Source organism: Apis mellifera, linkage group LG8 (assembly GCF_003254395.2).
Source record: "Apis mellifera strain DH4 linkage group LG8, Amel_HAv3.1, whole genome shotgun sequence".
Lineage (NCBI taxonomy): Eukaryota > Metazoa > Arthropoda > Insecta > Hymenoptera > Apidae > Apis > Apis mellifera.
The window spans coordinates 11053727-11074593 of NC_037645.1; the positions used below are offsets into that span (position 1 = coordinate 11053727).

The 20867-nt window shown below is 30.3% G+C and overlaps 1 protein-coding gene across 9 annotated transcripts in view; it reads right to left on the reverse strand.

Annotated features, from left to right (window-relative positions):
* Positions 1-20867, reverse strand: part of LOC411288 (cAMP-specific 3',5'-cyclic phosphodiesterase) — a 255555-nt gene that overhangs the window by 97978 nt on the left and 136710 nt on the right. Inside the window, exon 1 of one of the 9 annotated variants that reach the window (XM_006568532.3) lies at positions 14264-14631. The exons of the other annotated variants lie outside the window; for them this stretch is intronic. Within the exon in view, the coding sequence (XP_006568595.1) occupies positions 14264-14499 (236 nt within the window). The 5' untranslated portion in view covers positions 14500-14631. Of the gene's footprint in view, positions 1-14263; positions 14632-20867 lie in introns of those variants that run through there. 9 annotated transcript variants of the gene reach the window in all.

The window sequence follows — 20867 nt, forward strand, 5'->3', positions numbered from 1 at the left end:
TTCAATGTTTCTTTTCGACATTTTAAAATCTCCATTTCAAATATTAATTCAACGATGTAATAAAATTTTCGATAATTTAATCCAATAACATCGAACGTTTCGAATTCACTTTTCACTTCAAAATTCATTTCTCAGGAAACATCTTCAAAAATTCGTATTGAATAACACGTATCGTCCAATCATAACGGATCTCAAATACGTACTGTACATATTATAAATAACAAACTTTCGTTTCTTCAACAACAATAACTCTCCAAAAATCTCAAAATCTTTCTTTCTCTACAACTTTCCTAAAACCTCGATCAATCATCGAAAGAAAGTCGAAAATGGCGACCTCGAATTACTCCAAATTAGTTCAAACCTGTGAACCAAACTCTCTAAATCCAGTCGCGTTCAAAATCCTCGAACGAAAATTCTATTTCTCTTCTTCGAATCACTTTCCACGTGCACCAAAAAAAAAAAAAAAAAAAAAAATAAATTTCTTCACTGAACACCGAAAAATCTCTTAGGAGATCCAACGATCGAGAACGGTGCTTGGAAAGATCACTCTCTCTCTCTCTTTCTCTTCGTATCGCGTTCGAGTCTCGAGCCAACTGACACACGGCTGGTAAACAAATCGGGCTTCTCTCGTCCTGGCGCGCGTCCTGCGTCAAGGACACGTCGCTCGACCGAGCAACGATCCGCTTCGGTCGCGTGCCGACTGTGAACTGGCGGCCGCCATGCCTCGAGCTGTTGCTTATACGCGGGTTCCACTCATCGTGTGCCTGCGTGACACGCTCTGTTGTGGCGAATATCGCGATTTTTATCTAACCGATAAGAGGAGAGGGAGGTGTGGAACACTTTTTTTTTTTGCTCTATCTCGTTTGTTTATTTCTATTTCCGTTCCTCCTTGGATTTTCGAGATTTTTTGAATTTTTTTCCGAATTGGTTTTTGGGCATTGGTTCGACAAAGTTTTATTTTTATTAGGGTAGTCGAAGAAGATTTTTGAGGATCGTTGACGCGGTGGAATATGAATTTCTTTTTGAACGATCGCGTTTGGTGAGGAAATTCGTATTTCTTTTTAATGTTGGATATTGCATTGTATCGAGTTTGGGAGAAGAATTTCGAATAAGTATTGTATTTAATGGAATTTGTTTAATAACCTGCAAACTTTTTTTTTAACCGTTTTTTTGAATATTGTGCAGTCATCAGTAAAAATTGATGGAACTTTTGAAAAAATTATGATCTTTGAAAGAAAAATTGGTTGATTCGTATTCTTAATATTGTATCGATCGATACGTAACAGGTTATTTTATTTACTCGATCATCTGAAGGATTGTCACGAGAATTTCGTAATTTTATGATTTTTACGTTTAATAAAAAAAATCCTTGAAACGATATGAAAATAGGTATCGATTCAAGTGTAGTTTGTTTTAGAGGATGATGAAACGTTTAATTTATTCCATTAGATAGCTCCCAGTCCCACAATATTCCCACCGATTTATAGGCAAATTATTCAATATACAATCATCCAATTATTCAATAGGATAATAATTTATTTGATCATATAAGAGATTATATTATATTACGAAAAATTTATTCAAAAAAAAAATAGTTTGTTAAGAAAATTTTTATCGATAATATTTTTTTTTCCTACAAAAAATAGATTCCAATCAGATTTTTCCCCAATTTGTAATTATATTCCACAATTATCTCGTAACTCGATTTTATCGAAGAAAGATTGTTACCTATATTTAATAAAAGAATCAAGATGATGAAATATTAATTAAAATGTGAATCGCGTTAATGAAGATGATCGAATTTATGGAAGAGAGATTATTCGATAATCGTGGCGATTCGAATTTTCATTCAATCTTGACGAACTCTGTTAATTGCTTAAAAATTAAAACGTGTCATTTCGTTATCTTCAACTATGAAAACAAAAGAGGACAAAAATAAATAAAAAATGCGAAATAAATTGCCTCTAATCCATCTTGGAGAATAAAATTTTTTCCCATCCTATTCTTGTAATAATAAAATAAAATAAAAATTATAAGAATCTTTATTGAATATTTATTAGAAGAAATAAGATTAAAATCGTTACTTGAACAGAATCTAATCACGAAACTACCACGATAACAATCTTAATTATTGTTTGTAATATTTTTTAAAGATTGCAACAATAGATAAATAAATTTCATGTAAATGTTGCGTGCGATAAATCTAGATCTAATTTTACTCGATATTTAATTAATCAAATATTCAAAATAAAAATTATAAGAATCTTTATTGAGTATTTATTAGAAGAAATAAGATTAAAATCGTTACTTGAACAGAATCTAATCACGAAACTACCACGATAACAATCTTAATTATTGTTTGTAATATTTTTAAAGATTGCAACAATAGATAAATAAATTTCATGTAAATGTTGCGTGCGACAAATCTAGATCTAATTTTGTTTACTCGATATGCCAATTCATTTCCCTTCCTTTTCATATTCACGATCAAACGCCAATTTCTCGTTTTCCTTGTTTTCAATCATTTACGTTCATATTCCACCACACTTGGTTGATACACTCGTGTTAATTTCGTTAATCAAGTTACGTTTAAAGTAGAGAGGATATTTATCGTTAAATAACACGGTCTGTGTTATTAGCATGCATCTATTAATTAGCACACGTTTCTCATATATTCTCGTATATACTTTATAAATTTTTACATTTTTCGAGCTTGTATTGTAATTCGATGGAACACATAGATTTAAATTCGTAAATCAAGATTATTAATTTCTAGATTTTCCAAGATTTCTCATAATTTGATTTTCCACACTTTGTAACTGAAAGAAACGATATATCTCAGAGTGCTAATAAGGAAGGAATTAAGGAACATACTACTAGCGCCACCACTTACAAAATGGCTGCTCAGAAACCAAAGCAACGACCGTACCTTTCGAAAAAACTTTTACCGAGAAAAGACGTTGCAGAAAAGAAATAAAAATTTGAAATATTCATCTCATTAATCCTTTAACCTTTCTCACACCCCGTGAGATCTCCGTTTGAGAAAAATACGAGCGATGGATACGCATAAAAATATCTCCTTTCTTTCTTCCTTTTCTTCTTCGTAATTACGAATGCAGTATAATCTGCGGAATAACAAGAATCCACACGAAGCAACGCAGTCCATTTAATCTAACCGGGGGTATTTTTAAAACAGGAGCGAGTAAACGACCACCAAGTTTCTTGCGTTCCATTTGCCGCGAGAATCAAGCTTGAAACTAAGTAACCGCTTCACCGGAGGACAAGACATATTCCTACAGGCCAACTTTTTTCCTTTTTTCCTTTTTTTTTCCTTTTTTTTTTTTTACGGCCGACCATTCGTTAGTTGTTCCACGTCGCCTTACGGACTTCCAACTTTCCAAGTTTATACTTTTCGAAACGGGAGGAGGGAAATAAAAGCTGGACTAATGACTCGGATCGTTTCGAGGTTGGGAAATAAGTGGATCGGTAGTGTCGGGGATAATAACGAAACTTTACGACGGAAAACGGAAGGGGAGGGGGGGGGAAGTTTATGTTTAAGGGAAGAGATCGGCGAGAACCAAGGATACGCTTTATTTCTACGCTTTTCCCGGATTTATGTAAATGTGAGAACTCGTTGTTGAGGGGAATTCTTCTGTGAAATTAATATTTTACAAGGGAAGATGGAAATTTTCTTTTTTTTTTTACGACGAGCAAAATTACAGGAAACTTGCAGATTTGAGCGTCTTACTTTTATTTATTTCTCTGAATGTCTCTGTGGAAATTTCCAAAAGATATTTCGCGAAGAAATTGAAAATATTGGAAATGGTTTGAAATAACTGAGAATATAATTGAAAGCAATTATAGAATTGAAGAGTATTTATTATTCGAATATTCTATTTCTAGAAAAAGTATTATCATCGAAGAGTATTAAAACTTGTAAAAAGAAGAGAATATTTCTAATATCTCGAGTGTAATATGGAAGCGGAAAATTATTGTTTAAGAGTGAAAGAATCGAAGAACAAAGAAGCATGTAATTCACAAATAACAAATAACTTGTATAACTTTACGTTTATTACGAGAATATTTTCCAGGAAAAATAGCGATGAAAAGCGCGGAGAGCTTCTCGCGGAAAAATTGAAAGCAATTGATGTCAAAGAATTTTTCCTTGCAAGTGGAGGGAAACAACGGTGCAATTTACGTCGCCCACACGTTGCCCCGTTGACACGAATTCGCTCAACCCGTGAACTTGAACGCTCCAATGAAAAAATTATATCAATTTCCCTGAATCCCTAAAAATCAAAATTCTTATCTCGAATCAAAAATTCGTAAATTCAGAATAATTTCTCAAATAAAATTCCTTCTCTGGAATCTATTAATTATATCAACTAAAATTAAAAGTTCGAAAGTAAAAAAAAGAAAAGAAAGTACGTTTTGCAACGATATTTCATACGAAATATTGCATAGCGAAATAGAAACAGAAGGTTATTCCGTTTTCATAGAAATTACCATTCGTTTCTTTCGAATAATATTACGAGAGAAATGATTTCATGTTTCACTTGACCTTTCCACGAGGCGAATACACGCTTATACACACACATACACACTCTCTCTCTTTATCTATTTATCCTAACCTAGTAGTTGAAATCACAAGGCGCAGCGAGAGAAAAAGAACGAAACAGGATTCGATAATGACATTTTCCATTTTCTATTGGTGTAGTCTTATTGTGTTCGGAGGGGAGGGGGGGCCGATCACGAGGAAAATAAACGCGTTACGCTCGCCTAATTATGAGCCGCGGGAAATCCTCGTCCAGCCGATTACGAAATTCGTTACACAACCTTTTATGTGCCGCGCTTCCACAGACCTTTTATTAGTTAATAACGCAAGAATTACGAGAACAGTCCCGTCGTTGTTGTTCGAACGAGGGAAAAAAAAATCTTCTTTCTTCTTCTTCTTCTTCCTCTTCCTCTTCTTCTTCTTCTTCTTCTTCTTCGAGAGAGAGAAGCTCGTACAGGAAACGCGAATTTCCTGCTATTTCTAAAATTACAATCGTTCCTTTTATAAGATAAGATAAGATATTTTTTTTCTTTTTTTGAGATAAACTTTTTACGTAAGACGATTTAATTGAAGTAATTGAAGATGACGGTGTAAGTTTGAAGATTCGAACAAAATGAAGCTTCTTATTTTCAATCGTGTAAATGTAAATTGAATTCGTATCCAAAGCCTGGACATATCGAGATAAATGATCTCTAAAGTGTTATTTTGTAGTGCAGAGAAGTGTAAATTACGAGCAAAATTACAGGAAGATTTATTCCTTACTTTTATTTATTTCTCTGAATATTGTGGAAATTTCCAAAAAATATTTTGCAAAGAAATTTTGTAGCGAAAATATTTGGCAACAGAAAATTGGGGAACAAATTTTGTTATATTTCATTTGAGTTTTATATATAGAAGAGTTTTAAAATTCGTCTGATTCTTAGATCTCTAAATTTCTGTCGCCATAAAAAAATCTTTCCAGCGAACTTCGACTCTTCGAATATTTGCATCAGTTAGTAGAATTAGCAGTTAGGTAAACGCGACTTGAAAAAGTTTCCACATTCCTCTTTTCACACCTCGTTACGAAATCTATCGTTTTACACAAAATCTTTCCTCAATCTGACTCTAAATGAAAAGATTAAAATGATTGATACATTGAAAAAAAAAAAAAAATATCCGATTGAAAAGAAGAAAAAGCGACTTGCCTAAATCTGGAGAAAGATTAATTTAAAAGAAACCTAACTTCTTTTAATTGAGGGGTGTGATAATATAAACACATTACTTTTTTTGCTAACTGAAATAACTGAAACAAAAATAAAATAGATACAATAAAAAAAATATTTTAAAATAAAATATCACTTGGCCGATGTAACACATAAAAAAATTTAGAATGTATATACTTATTTTCATTTTATTTCTCTTATCGCCGATTGTAAAACGCGTACTTTGTCGGTCTTTTGTCACGCTTTTATTTTTTTATTTTTCGTCCTAGCACGAGATAATATATGAATAAAATCTACCACTCTTTCCAGTTTTCCTCAAAAAAAAAAAAAAAAAAAAAAATGTAAGAATAGATCAAGTTTTTAATTTTATAAAATTGAGGTTTCAGGTTTCTCTAATAACTTTATACTCTTTTTACAAAATAATTTATAAAATAATTAGAATCAAAATCGTCCAAGTGTTAAGACTTTGTTTTAATAAAATATTTTTTTTCTTTATTCTTTTCTTTCCTGCCCTTCTTTCCTTGGAGGAAAGAAAAAATCGATAATGTTTACAAGCACGGCTACCAAAAATAACGAGACGTTATGGCGGTTGTAAAATTCAAAGTTTCGCGTGTATCGCGTCTGCCTGTTCCGTGGCACGAATCGAATGGAAATTTCGCAAGGTTGGTGAAAAGTTCGCGGCTTTAACCCGGTGTGCCACGCCGAGGATCTGTTACGCCTCATTTGCAAGTTTCGACCGGCGAAGTTTAATGGCGCGTCCGCAGACAGGATGTTCCAAACTTTATTTACATTTATTTGCGTATGTGATGGCGTTCGGAAGGAACGTGTTTGAAATTTTGTTTCGCCCGCCATTATTTCCTTCATTGTTATTTCCTTTAAAACTCGATTGAATTTTTTTTTATCAAAATTTATCAGAATTGTCTAAATAAAAAACTGTCAAGAATCGTGCCACATGTTTTATATATAGTGAATTTTATTAGCGTCGAATTTATGATGACAGGAATTAATGTATAATAGATATGTTAATAAAGAAAATGTTTGAAATTTTGTTTCGCGCGTTTCATTACTTCCTTCACGGCTTTAAAGCTCTTGATTGAATTTTTTCCAAAATTTATCAAAATTGTTTAAATAAAGAATCGTGCTACGTGTTCTATATATCGTGAATTTTATTAGCGCCAAATTTATGATGGCGATTTTGGAGAAATGTATTTGAAATTTTGTTTCGTCCGCTATTATTTTCTTTAAAACTGGATTGAATTTTTTTTTATCAAAATTTATCAGAATTGTCTAAATAAAAAACTGTCAAGAATCGTGCCACTTGTTTTATATATAGTGAATTTTATTAGCGTCGAATTTATGATGAATATTTTTGATGATGATCTTGGAGAAATGTTTGAAATTTTCTTTCGTCCGCCATTATTTCTTTTAAAATTCGATTGAATTTTTTCCACAATTTATCAAAATTGTCTAAATAAAAAATCGTGCCATATATCGTGAATTTTATTAGCGTCGAATTTATGATGGCGATGAAGGAATTAATGTATGTGTAAGTATAATCGATATTTAAAGTAAATTTATATTAAATAAAATTTTTGATTTTAAAAAATAATATTTAAATTAATAGGTAAATAAAAGTGTATAAAATTTATAATCAAATTACATCAACAAAATGTCAATATCAAATGGTTAATTCAAAACTTATATCATGTATATTTAAAAAACGAATATTTAATATTCGGTATAATGAAACTAAAAAGATTGATCCAATTAAAATGAATGAAATCCTGTAGCTATAAAAAAAATTGAACCACAAATTCTATCATTAAAACAAAAAAATGAATTTAAATATTCAATTGTTTGTAAAATAATAAAATAAATTCCTAAAAAAATTGTTATTATTAAATATAATTTTTTGAATTTTAAATTATTAGTAATTAAATAGTAATATTTTAATATAACAGTAAATCCTGAAGAAACTAAAGTAAATGAATTTAATAAAGGAATTTCTATTGGATTAAAAAATTTAATATTTTTCGGTGATCATATTATATTTCAATTTCAATTATTTGGAGAAATTGATGAGTGAAAAAATGTTCAAAAAAGCTGACGATTGAATTTTTTCCAAAACCTATCAAAATTGTCTAAATACGTGTCAAGAATCGTGCCACGTGTTTCATATATTTTATTAGCGTCGAATTTATAATGGCGATCCGAGAAGAACGTGTTTGAAATTTTGTTTCGTGCGCCATTATTTCCTTCGCGGTTTAAAGCTCGATCGAATTTTTTCCAAGATTTATCAGAACTGTCTAAATACGTGTCAAGAATCGTGCTACGTTTCATATATATATATCGTGAATTATATTAACGTCGAATTTATCGGAGCTGACGATGACAGAGGAAGGATCATGAATTTAATTAACAAACGAATTATGTTAATTGTGCAACACCGTTCGAAATTCTTGCCTCTTCGAATACTTTGAAAATGATGCGATTTAATATTGTTAATAGTATGCGATCTCGAGATTCTTGACATTTTCATTCAACGTTGAGAATGTCTCATAATCTTGTTCCTCGTGTTTATTGAAATTCGTGTGTATTCTATAATATAAAACTATTATATTTTGTAACACGTTGTATTTTAAGATATTAAATTCTGCGAGATAATATTTTTGTAATTTTTAATTTTTCTTTTAACGAGACAAGTATTCGAGGATTCTCTAAAAATTACTCTTTTGTTATTCTATTTTAAAAAGAATTATCAACTATTATCAACATTTTCTCTGATATCTGCTGTAATTTTAATGAATTATTATGTACACATGTTGTATTTTGAGATATTGGAGATATTGGATTCTGATATAATATTTTTGTAATTTTTAATTTTTTTTTAAGAAGGATTCGAGGATTCTATTCTCTAAAAATTACTCTTTTGTTATTCTATTTTAAAAAGAATTATCAACTATTATCAACATTTATCAACATTTTCTCTGATATCTGCTGTAATTTTAATGAATTATTATGTACACATGTTGTATTTTGAGATATCTGCGAGATAATATTTTTATAATTTTTAATTTTTCTTTTAACAAGATAAGGATTCGAGGATTCTGTTCTATTCTCTAAAAATTATTCTATTTTAAGAAGAATTATCAACGATTGTTTTTCTCTGATATCTGCTGTAATTTTAATGAACTATTATACACGTTGTATTTTGAGATATTATATTGGATTCTGCAAGATAATATTTTTATAATTTTTAATTTTTTTTTTAACAAGGATTCGACGATTCTGTTCTATTCTCTAAAAATTATTCTTTTGTTATTCTATTTTAAAAAGAATTATCAATTATTATCAACATTTTCTCTGATCTGCTGTAATTTTAATGAACTATTATACACGTTGTATTTTGAGATATTATATTGGATTCTGCAAGATAATATTTTTATAATTTTTAATTTTCTTTTTAACAAGGATTCGAGGATTCTATTCTCTAAAAATTATTCTTTTGTTATTCCATTTTAAAAACAATTATCAACGATTGGTTTCGATTATCTTTGCTGTAATAATAATCGCATCACGATCAATTTTCGACGGAGAAACGAGCGATCTGATTTTTCGTCTTGACGATGAATCAAACAATTTTTACAATTCGATAACAACGACGATTAAATCGTTAGAGAATTTTCATCGTGTGCAATAAGAGTAGCGCGATTGTTCCTATCTTTTATTTGCCCATTCAAAATAGATGTACATGTTTTACAATGGCTGATAATTCGTCGGATTCAACGTTCTGTTTATGATCGAGCCTCATAACAGAGGAGCTGCACAACTTCTAATCTCGCGAAACAGCGTGATAAAAATCTTCAACCATTCTTCTTCAACCCTGAATTGAAATAAAATCATCTTTGTTAATCTCCTTAACCCTTATCTTTTTATTTCCATCCATTTTTTAATATTCTTCAATATCCTTAAAATCTTTCGTTACAATTCCAACAAAGAGAAACATTTAATTTCCCTTTATTTCGATTTTTCTATCGCAATTAATAAATAATCATCATCTTTGTTAATCTTCTTAACCCTTATCTCTTTATTTCGTCCATCCATTTTTCGATATCGATTAAGATCTTTCGTTACAATTCCAACAAAGAGAAACATTTAATTTCCCTTTATTTCAATTTTTCTATCGCAATTAATAAATAATCATCATCTTTGTTAATCTTCTTAACCCTTATCTCTTTATTTCGTCCATCCATTTTTCGATATCGATTAAGATCTTTCGTTACAATTCCAACAAAGAGAAACATCGAATTTCCTTTTACCAATTTTTTTTATCACAAATTTTATTAATAAAATTGTTGTAACAACTCTTTAAAAATTCCCTTCTGAATTGTGTAATATGTAACTGAATTTTACATAACGTGTATTACCTCGGACAAATATTTCGCATTTATTTCCACACGCTGTTAACATTAGTTTGTTGACACGCGCGTATCTACGTGTAAATAATACCGTTTCGAGGTCCAAGAAAACACGAGGTTCTTCGTTACTCCCTTTAATTTCGTTCATATTTATCCAAGCACCGATAATTTTAATTCTAATTATACCGCTTCATCGAATCGATTATATAAAAAAAAAATTGCCAATAATTAACCGCGATACGATCGAGCAAATATTTATATTATATTAAATAATTTTCTAAAATGTATTTTTCAAAAAAAAACAAATAATATCGTGCGAGATAATTAAAATAAAAAAATATAATATAAACGATTTCGTGATTCGTGGAGAATAAAAATACGTCTCGTTTTATGAAATATATGCAAAGGGATGATGTTTAAAAAAAAAATTGCCAATAATTAACCGCGATACGATCGAACAAATATTTATATTATATTAAACAATTTTCTAAAATGTATTTTTCAAAAAAAAAAAAAACAAATAATATCGTGCGAGATAATTAAAATAAAAAAATATAATATAAACGATTTCGTGATTCGTGGAGAATAAAAATGCATCTCGTTTTATGAAATATATGCAAAGGGATGGTGTTTAACGATTAAATATTTACATTATTACAATAAACCCGCGATAATGTTGTGAAACAAATTATGGAAATAAAAGCAACCATGTTGTTTGATCTTGTAGGCTGGCTAGTACAAAGTATAGATGGCGATAAATCCTCCCTTCCGTGTAGTCGTCGACCGACCTAATTTTACACCACGTAATCGAGAGCTTTCCATTCACCCCGGTTAATGGAAAATTATATTGACAGAGGCACACCTACGGCCATTCGGCCATTCGAGTCCAGGATGCTTTCCAGCGAAATTACGCGTCGATTAGTTTTCGCTCTATTTTCGATCCTTTCGAAATCTGTCGAGAAAGATTGTGATCGATCTATAGATCGTGGATCTTGATTCATTTTCAATCATTCGTAAGAATTTATCTTTTATTTTTTCTTTTTTATCCTAATGATTTTGTTTTTTAATAAATAAGAAAAAGAGATATAAAAATATTTTTCTCTTTTATTCCTTTTAATCCTTCCGAAATTTTCATTTCCCAAGAAAGAAGTCGAGGGGTGGAAAAAAGTATTATCTGTATCCAGAATCCAATTCTTCTTCACGAATCTCTTTGTCGATTATAAAACGAATTGCTTGTAAACGAAAATTTCAAAATCATTAATTCTCGTTGAAAACTCGTTGGTCGAGTTTTAAAATGTTTCTCATAGGAATTATCTCGATTATCAATTTTTATTCTTCTTACGAAAAATTGGCCGTCAATGGTCGAGGGATCGATTAATTCTTGGCGGGCGATTAAAAACCGATCAGAGATCCGCAAGAACTGGGAAAGCTCGTTATCGATCACGAGCGGAGTTGGCGTGCTGTTGTTAAGGGTGTTTATCACTTACACAGTTTCTTCAGGGTCGCCATATTTGTATCAAGAACTCGGCTGTTGGTGGAAAAACTGAACGAAACGAACGGGGAGGAAGGATTCATTCGCGAGAAAGGCCACCAATATGGCGTTTTTCAACGTCCTTTCTTCCTTCAAACTCTCATTTTCGGTGTTGATCGATCGATCAAGCCTGGATTGAATACATCCAAAATTTGTTTTTTTTCATACATTTTTTTTCTTTCTCTTAAACAAATAATTTTTTTCTAAAAATTCAATTCAATTCTGAAAGAAGAATTTCTATATCCATCGACGATTGTTGGAAACAGATATTGATTTTATTGAAACAAGAATTATTTCATTGGGATAGATCCAATCGATATTCAAGCTAGTATTTTGTCAATATTGAATTAATAAAAGGGATATTAACACAGTGATAACGTTCCAAAAGTTTTTCGAGTTTTTATCAATTCTTTGTTCAAACATTCCTCAATCCTGCATCTCCTCAAATTAAATTTTATTAAATATATATAATTAACTTTACTTAAACTCTGGACGGGCAAATGGAGAGAAATTTTAATATAATCGGCGTAAAATATTTTTTATCCGCGAAGCAAATGTCGATTTGCATGTGTAATTGGAATAACAGTGAAGGAAAACAAGGCCGATGCAAAGAGGGATGCGATAATTCTCGTCCCACGAAGTAGCAACTCGCAGATACTAATGGATTCTCCTGGCTATATGCATTGATTGTATTATTGTGGTGGTTGTATGCATTGATTGCATTAGCATCAGGCCAAGTAAGTGGATTGGATTTAATAAACCTGGTGGTGGATATATAATCTTAAAGAGGGATTATGGCCAGACCCCCCAATTTATTTTCAGAAATTTTCGATCTTGGAATTATTTTGATTCCCCTCCCTGTAAAAATTTCAATTTTCCAATTTTTATTTATTAATTATTATAACTTATTTATATACTCTTAATACGTTCCAGAAAATTTCAGTTTTCCAATTTTTATTTTTATTAACTTATTTATCATATTATAAGAAACCTCCCTTCTTGATCCTGAATAGAAGATTCATCTCTTGTCACATTCCAGAAAATTTCAATTTTCCAATTTTTATTTATTAATTATTATAATTTATTTATATTATATTATAAGAAACCTCCCCTCTTGATTCTGAATAGAAGACTCACCTCTTGTTCCAGAAAACTTCAATTTTCCAATTTTTATTTATTAATTATTATAACTTATTTATATCATATTATAAGAAACCTCCCCTCTTGATTCTGAATAGAAGACTCATCTCTTGTTCCAGAAAATTTCAATTTTCCAATTTTTAATTATTAATTATTATAATTTATTTATCATATCATAAGAAACCTCCCCTCTTGATCCTGAATAGAAGATTCTTGTCACGTTCTAGAAAATTTCAATTTTCCAATTTTTATTTATTAATTATTATAACTTATTTATCATATTATTATTTATTAACTATTCCATAACCGAATAATTGGTAAAAAAATTCTTCTGCACGAATTTTTTTAAAAAACATACTTCCCCTCTTGATCCTGAATAGAAGACTCACCTCTTGTTCCAGAAAACTTCAATTTTCCAATTTTTATTTATTAATTATTATAACTTATTTATATCATATTATAAGAAACCTCCCTTCTTGATCCTGAATAGAAGATTCACCTCTTGTCACATTCCAGAAAATTTCAATTTTCCAATTTTTATTTATTAATTATTATAATTTATTTATATTATATTATAAGAAACCTCCCCTCTTGATTCTGAATAGAAGACTCACCTCTTGTTCCAGAAAATTTCAATTTTCCAATTTTTATTTATTAATTATTATAACTTATTTATATCATATTATAAAAAACATCCCCTCTTGATTCTGAATAGAAGACTCATCTCTTGTTCCAGAAAATTTCAATTTTCCAATTTTTATTTGTTAATTATTATAATTTATTTATCATATTATTATTTATTAACTATTCCATAATCGAATAATTGGTAAAAAAATTCTTCTGCGCGAATTTTTTTAAGAAACATACTTCCCCTCTTGATCCTGAATAGAAGATTCATTTTTTATTCCAGAAAATTTCAATTTTCCAATTTTTATTTATTAATTATTATAACTTATTTATATCATATTATAAAAAACATCCCCTCTTGATTCTGAATAGAAGACTCATCTCTTGTTCCAGAAAATTTCAATTTTCCAATTTTTATTTGTTAATTATTATAACTTATTTATCATATTATTATTTATTAACTATTCCATAATAATTGGTAAAAAAATTCTTCTGCGCGAATTTTTTTAAGAAACATACTTTCCCTCTTGATCCTGAATAGAAGACTCACCTCTTGTTCCAGAAAATTTCAATTTTCCAATTTTTAATTATTAATTATTATAATTTATTTATCATATTATAAGAAACCTTCCCTCTTGATCCTGAATAGAAGATTCACCTTTTGTTCCAGAAAATTTCAATTTTCCAATTTTCTCTTCCATAACCGAATAATTGATAAAAAAATTTTTTTTTTTAAAGAAAGATATCTCTCTTCTTAGTATCTTAGTATCTTAGTGAGTAGAAGACTCACCTCTTGTTACGTTCCACGTAATATCGACGGGAATGCCTTCGAGGGCGATGCCTGCGTTTGTCCAAGTGAGACGCGTGGCCGATAGACGCGGTCTCCTTCGAATTTCGCCTCGAGTCTCGATTATCCCTCACGGACGAGTCCCTCCTCGATCCATCCTTTTGATTCTCCTGCTCCTGCGACCTGACCAGCATCCATACGAAGAACAAGAAGGCGATCATCGTTGCGTCTTCGATCATCGCGGCTCGTCCATCGTGTACACCGATCGTTCACCGTCCTCCCACTCGCTTCGAATCGAACAAACACTCGCGCAACTTTCCCCCTTCATCCTTCCTTCCTTCCTTCCTTCTCCTCGACGCTGTACATTCTTTCTTTCGAGGGAAAGAAAATGGTTCAGAAATCGCTCTTTCTTTTGAACAGCAATTTCGTCGAGCAATTTTTGAAACGATTTTCTTTCTTTCTTGCATGGAAGGTTTCCAAGATTCTTCTTTTATCGAAGAATAATAAGAATAATAATTTGTATAAATGAATTATTATGAACGATGTTGTTCATTCTTTCTTTTTCAATTTTTGAATTTTCCTCTTTTTTTTTTATATATATAATTCGAATTCGTGGAAAAGATTTTTTTTCTTTTTTACATGGAAGATTCCAAGATTCTTTTTTTGTCGAAGAATAGTTGTACGAATGAACGATTAAATGATGCTGTTCTTTCTTTCAAGAAAGAGAGAAAGAAAATGGTTCAGAAATTGTTCTGTTTGAACAGTTTTATCGAACAATTTTTGAAATGATTTTCTTCATAGATTCTAAGATTCTTCTCAAAATGGTTCAGAAATTATTCTATTTAAACAGTTTTCTTTAGCAATTTTTGAATTTCTCTTTTTTTTTATATATATAATTCGAATTGGAAACGATTTTCTTTCTTTCTTACATGGAAGATTCTAAGATTTTTCTCAAAATGCTTCAGAAATTGTTCTGTTTGAACAGTTTCTTTGAACAATTTTAAAAAATTTTTTTTTTTTATACACAATTCAAATAAACGATTTTCTTTTTCTCTTACATGGAAGATTTCAAGATTTTTTTTTTATCGAAAAATAATTATATAAATGAACGATTAAACGATGCTGTTCATTCTTTCTTTTTCAATTTCCCTTTTTTTTTATATATAATTCGAATTGGAAACGATTTTCTTTCTTTTTTACATGGAAGATTCCAAGATTCTTCTTCTGTCGAAGAATAGTTGTACGAACGAACGATTAAACGAAGATAAGAAATCGATAATGTAACGGACGAGGCAGGGCGGGTGAAATTTATAGAAGGTATAGAAAGAACGAGTTTCACAATTTATTCCTAATGTTTGCCCCCGACAAACTCATATCGAACTATTTTCCCTCCATTCGATTCTCGTTGCTTGGCAAATGTTTACCCTGTGACATCAGTTTCTCCTTTACAGAAATTCTTCTCTCGTCTGGAACACCATCGGATCCTTCCTCCCTCGAATTCCAATCGTTCAAATCCGTTTCTCTCTCGAAATATTTTTCACCTTTCTTATTTTTAATTATTTTTAATTTACAGAATATCTTTCTTTTCTTTCAATTTTTTTATCAATAATCTACTTTATTGAATAAGTAAAAAATAAAATAAATTGTAAATATCATCTCTCTAAAAAAAAAAAAAAATACTAACTCTTTAATCATTTATTAAAATTCACGCAAATGTACAATGCACGAATTGATTGGCACCGATTGAATAAGTAAAAAATAAAATAAACTGTAATTATCATCTCTAAAAAAAAAAAATTAACTCTTTAATCATTTATTAAAATTCACGCAAATGTACGAATTGATTAATTAATTAATATAAACGTAATTGTGCAACGAGGGAGAGAGAAGCAATCGTTCCTCGAATCCAAGAAGAAGAGGGAAAATATATTTTCCAAATAATTGAGCGAAAGCAGTTATTATATCTGTTAGATTCGCAGATTTTAATGAATTTTTATTATCAGAGACCAGTTTTTATCGAATGTGTTTATGGATATAATTAAACACCTCAGAATATCGTTCAACTCGTTGCCAAAATTTAATCGAATTTTGTCTACGAATATTTTTTCGAATCGAGGAGAGAAGAAGGAAGATTTCTCCATGACACAATTCTTTGGAATAGAAGAGAATAGAAGAAAATTTAAGAATAAATATAAGGAGCAATTATAGAAGGAAGAATTGTAAAATAATGTTTCGTCGTTGTGGAAACGTCGCGTGGAAAATAAAGGAAAGCGGGGGCTAAGAGAATCAGGACAGGGGCTGGGGGGACACTGGATCGACAACTTGATAACGCGAGATCCATTATTCGTCAGATTTAGGACAAGAGTCGTTCAACGTTATTCAAGAACAATATTTATTGTCCGATGGCTGACGACAGCAACGTATATCCACGTTCGAGATTTGCATCCTTTTTCTTCTCTTCTCTTTTCCTTTTTTTTTCTGTTCATTGAAAAAAAAAAAGGTGGAAAATCGCTTTTGTCCAGTCTGTCCTGTTATTGTTTCAAAAAGTTAAAGCTGCTGATGACGAGATTAGTTGTTTCATATTCGTCGCAGAAACTATCCTATTAGAAACTAATAACATAGAAATGCAGATTAGAAGAGTGAAGACTGGCAAATCGAATGAACGAATTAAAATTTGCAATGTTGCAATGAGGTATATAAAAGAGGAAAAATATAAAAATACAAATTAAATACAAATAAATATAAAAATACAAATTAAATACAAATAAAATAAAAATAAAGTAAATACAAATTAGTAATTAGGAATAGTACATAGAAAAATAATGGGAACAATTGAAATTATGGTAAATAAAAAGTAGAAGAATTATATAACTAAAATAGTAAAATTATGATAAAGCAATGTATAAGCAATGTAGGAGTACATGTTAAGTTGTGGAAAATGGAATATAGGATGCACAGTGAAATTGCAGAACAGAAGAGAATAGAGTATAGAATATGGAATAAATGGCAAAGTTGTGAAACATAGGAAAGAATAGAATATAGAGTGTATAGGAATAGAAGAGAACAAATGTAGAATGTAGTATAGAATGGAATAGATTGCATACATGTAATGAGTTAAATTAAATTGAATTCTCTAAAAATCAAGGCTTTCTGAAATATATATATATATATATATTGTTATAAAATTAGTTTTTCTTCTCCTAAATCATTAAGTAAGATTTTAATCACCTATATGAAAAAATTGAAGAATTTGAAAGCAATGTATAAGCAATGTAGGAGTACATGGTAAAGTTGTGGAAAATGGAATATAGGATGCACGGTGAAGTTGCAGAATAGAAGAGAATAGAGTATAGAATATGGAATAGATGGCAGAGTTGTGAAACATAGGGAAGAATAGAATATAAAATGCATAGGAATAGAAGAGAACAAAGTGTAGAATGCAGTATAGAATGGAATAACATACCAGAAACTCACATACATGTAATGAGTTAAATTAAATTAAATTCTCTAAAAATCAAGGTTCTCTGAAATATATATATTACTATAAAATTACTTTCCCTTCTCCTAAATAATTAAGTAAAATTTTAATCCTATATGAAAAAATCGAAGAATTCGAAAGCAATGTATAAGCAATGTAGGAGTACATGGTAAAGTTGTGGAAAATGGAATATAGGATGCACAGTGAAGTTGAATAGAAGAGAATAGAGTATAGAATATGGAATAGATGGAATAGAAGAGAATAGAAGATGGAATATGGCAGAGTTGTGAAACATAGGAAAGAATAGAATATAGAGTGCATAGGAATAGAAGAGAACAAAGTGTAGAATGTAGTATAGAATGAAATAGATTGCAGAGGATTGCATACATATAATGAGTTAAATTAAATTGAATTCTCTGAAAATCAAGGCTCTCTAAAATATATATATATATATATATATATATATATTGCAATAAAATTATTTTCTCTTCACCTAAATCATTAAGTAAGATTTTAATCATCTATATGAAAAAATAAATTGAAGAATTCGAATCGACGATGAATAAGAATATTGAAATCTTGTTATATTCACGATCACACAATAGAGATATCCCTGCCTATTTCTCTTGTATTAATATTAACAAGACGTTGAAGAACAAGTGTCTAACTCCCTGAACGAGGTCGATTGTACGATCTGGATGCGGTTCCTAATGATCTTTGCCTCTTTGAGAACGTAATCTCGACAAAGAAGAACAATACACGCGAAACAAGATATTCGTCCAACTATTAACCAGACTGTTTAGCGCAAAAGTCAAGTAACTTGACTTGAAGCGTAATATGCAATAACTTTACCGCAAGCTTCGTATAAATCAAGTTTATGATCATAGGAGTCAATTTACGTAAATTGAAGCCATTCGAATCTAATCGTATTACTATTTTCATTACAAATCAATTTAATCTTACATTTATTCGCGAGTCAATTTATTCGACAAATGATTTTACAATTATTCGAGAATTTTCACGTGGTTATTTTCGAATTTTCGAAGACAATTTTTCTTTCGAATAATAAAATTAGCGATTGTATAAACTATTTTCATTGCAAGTCAATTTAATCTCATATTTATTCGTGAGTCAATTTATTCGACAAATGCTTTTTCCAATTATTCAGAAATCTCCACATGGTTATTTTCGAATTTGAAGGCAATTGTATAAATTATTTTCATTACAAACCAATTTAATCTTACATTTATTCGCGAGTCAATTTATTCGAAATGGTTCTACAATTATTCAAAAATCTCCACATGGTTATTTTCGAATTTGAAGACAATTCTTCTTTCGAATAATAAAATTTTGAATTTGGAATAAAAAAGTAATCGTATATTATTTTCATACCATTTGATTTTATATTTATCTACGAATCAATTTATTTAATTTGAAGTTTATTTGACTTTAAATAAATCGAATGGATAACTAATAAACAAGAAATTTTAAAAATTTTGAATTTGGAATAAAAAAGGAATCGTATACTATTTTCATACAATTTGATCTTATATTTATCTACGAATCAATTTATTCAACTTGAAGTTTAATAAACAAGAAATTCTTCTTTCGAATAATAAAATTAACAATTGTACAAACTATTTTCATTATAAATTAATTTAATTTTTTTGCATTTATACGTGAGTCAATTTATTCGATAATTTATTCTACAATTATTCAAAAATCCTCCACATGGTTATTTTCGAATTTGAAGACAATTGTACAAACTATTTTCATTACAAGTTAATTTAATCTTATATTTATCTATGAACCAATTTATTCAATTTGAAGTTTATTCTTAGACTTTAATTAAATCGAATGGATAACTAATAAACAACGAATTCTTCTTTCGAACGATAAAATTTTGAATTTGGAAAGAAAAGGAACGATATTGGCAATTACAGAAGAGGAGAAAGAAGCAAATACAATCGATTCCTCGTAACCTAGTTATTTTGAAATTTTCCCTATAAATGGAATACCAGATCCCTAATGTCAACCAGTCCCGTCCCAAAGAACAAAGAGCATCAATCTTCCACTCTAAGAAATACCACCGCTTCTCAACTTCGATTCTCAATTCTTCCCTTATTCAATCCGTGACAACAATTGACGTCGATCAGTTGTCGGCTATTAAAATCGCGTGCAGAACCACGATTCTTTTAAATTGGCCCCGCAATCAGCCGACATCCTTCTTTGTTCCGAAGCTGACTCGATCGCTAAATATTGACCGTAAGTATCTGTGCAAGCGGCGCGTAATCTCGTGACGTCACAATCTTCGAACAGAATTCCACAGAATCTCGAACGTGGTATTGATATTTGTGAACCACTCGCGAGGGATTTTCATTTTTCTCAACTGTTTCGCCGTGGAAAACTTTCGAAACTTTGAAATAATGACTTTTTCTTTCTTTTTCAAAATCCATCACAGAACGATTCTGAAAATTGATCAAACGTCAAGTGAAATTTCGAGTGAATTTTAATAATATCGAAAATCGAGTGAAATTTAATAATAATATAACAATAATCATTTCAACTCAATTAGAATTTGGAATTATTTACAAAAAAGGGAGGGATTTTAAATTAATCGTTCGATTCCGAAAAAAAAACGGAGTACAAAGTCAAATAAGTTTAAATTCGAATTCCTAAAAAAAAAAAAAAAGAAAAATCCATCAGAAACTCTTCTCTATCGACAACTTCAATTTTATCGCGTCACGGCTCCCCTCATACAAAATTCATCCCCAACTTCTGCAACAACTTGGCAATGCACACACTTATGGCTAAACTACCATTCGCTTTAAAAAAAAAAAAAAAAAAAGGAAAGTAACTCGACACCCCCTCCTCCTCAAAAATGAATTCGAATCGCGTAGAAATGGAAGAAAGATGGTCAATTGCTACATTGCTGATTTTTCAATAGAATCCTTCTCCGTGTCCCGCGCGATCGATGGAATCCATTACGAGAATTGAAATTCCACGCTCAACAAGTAGAGATCCCCCGGCTCCGTCTAGCGTGGAAGTCTATCGCCAGGCGCTCTCTCGATTCGCGGCTCGGATTATCGATTCCCGCTCGATCGATCTGGTTTACCATCCATGGAAGAA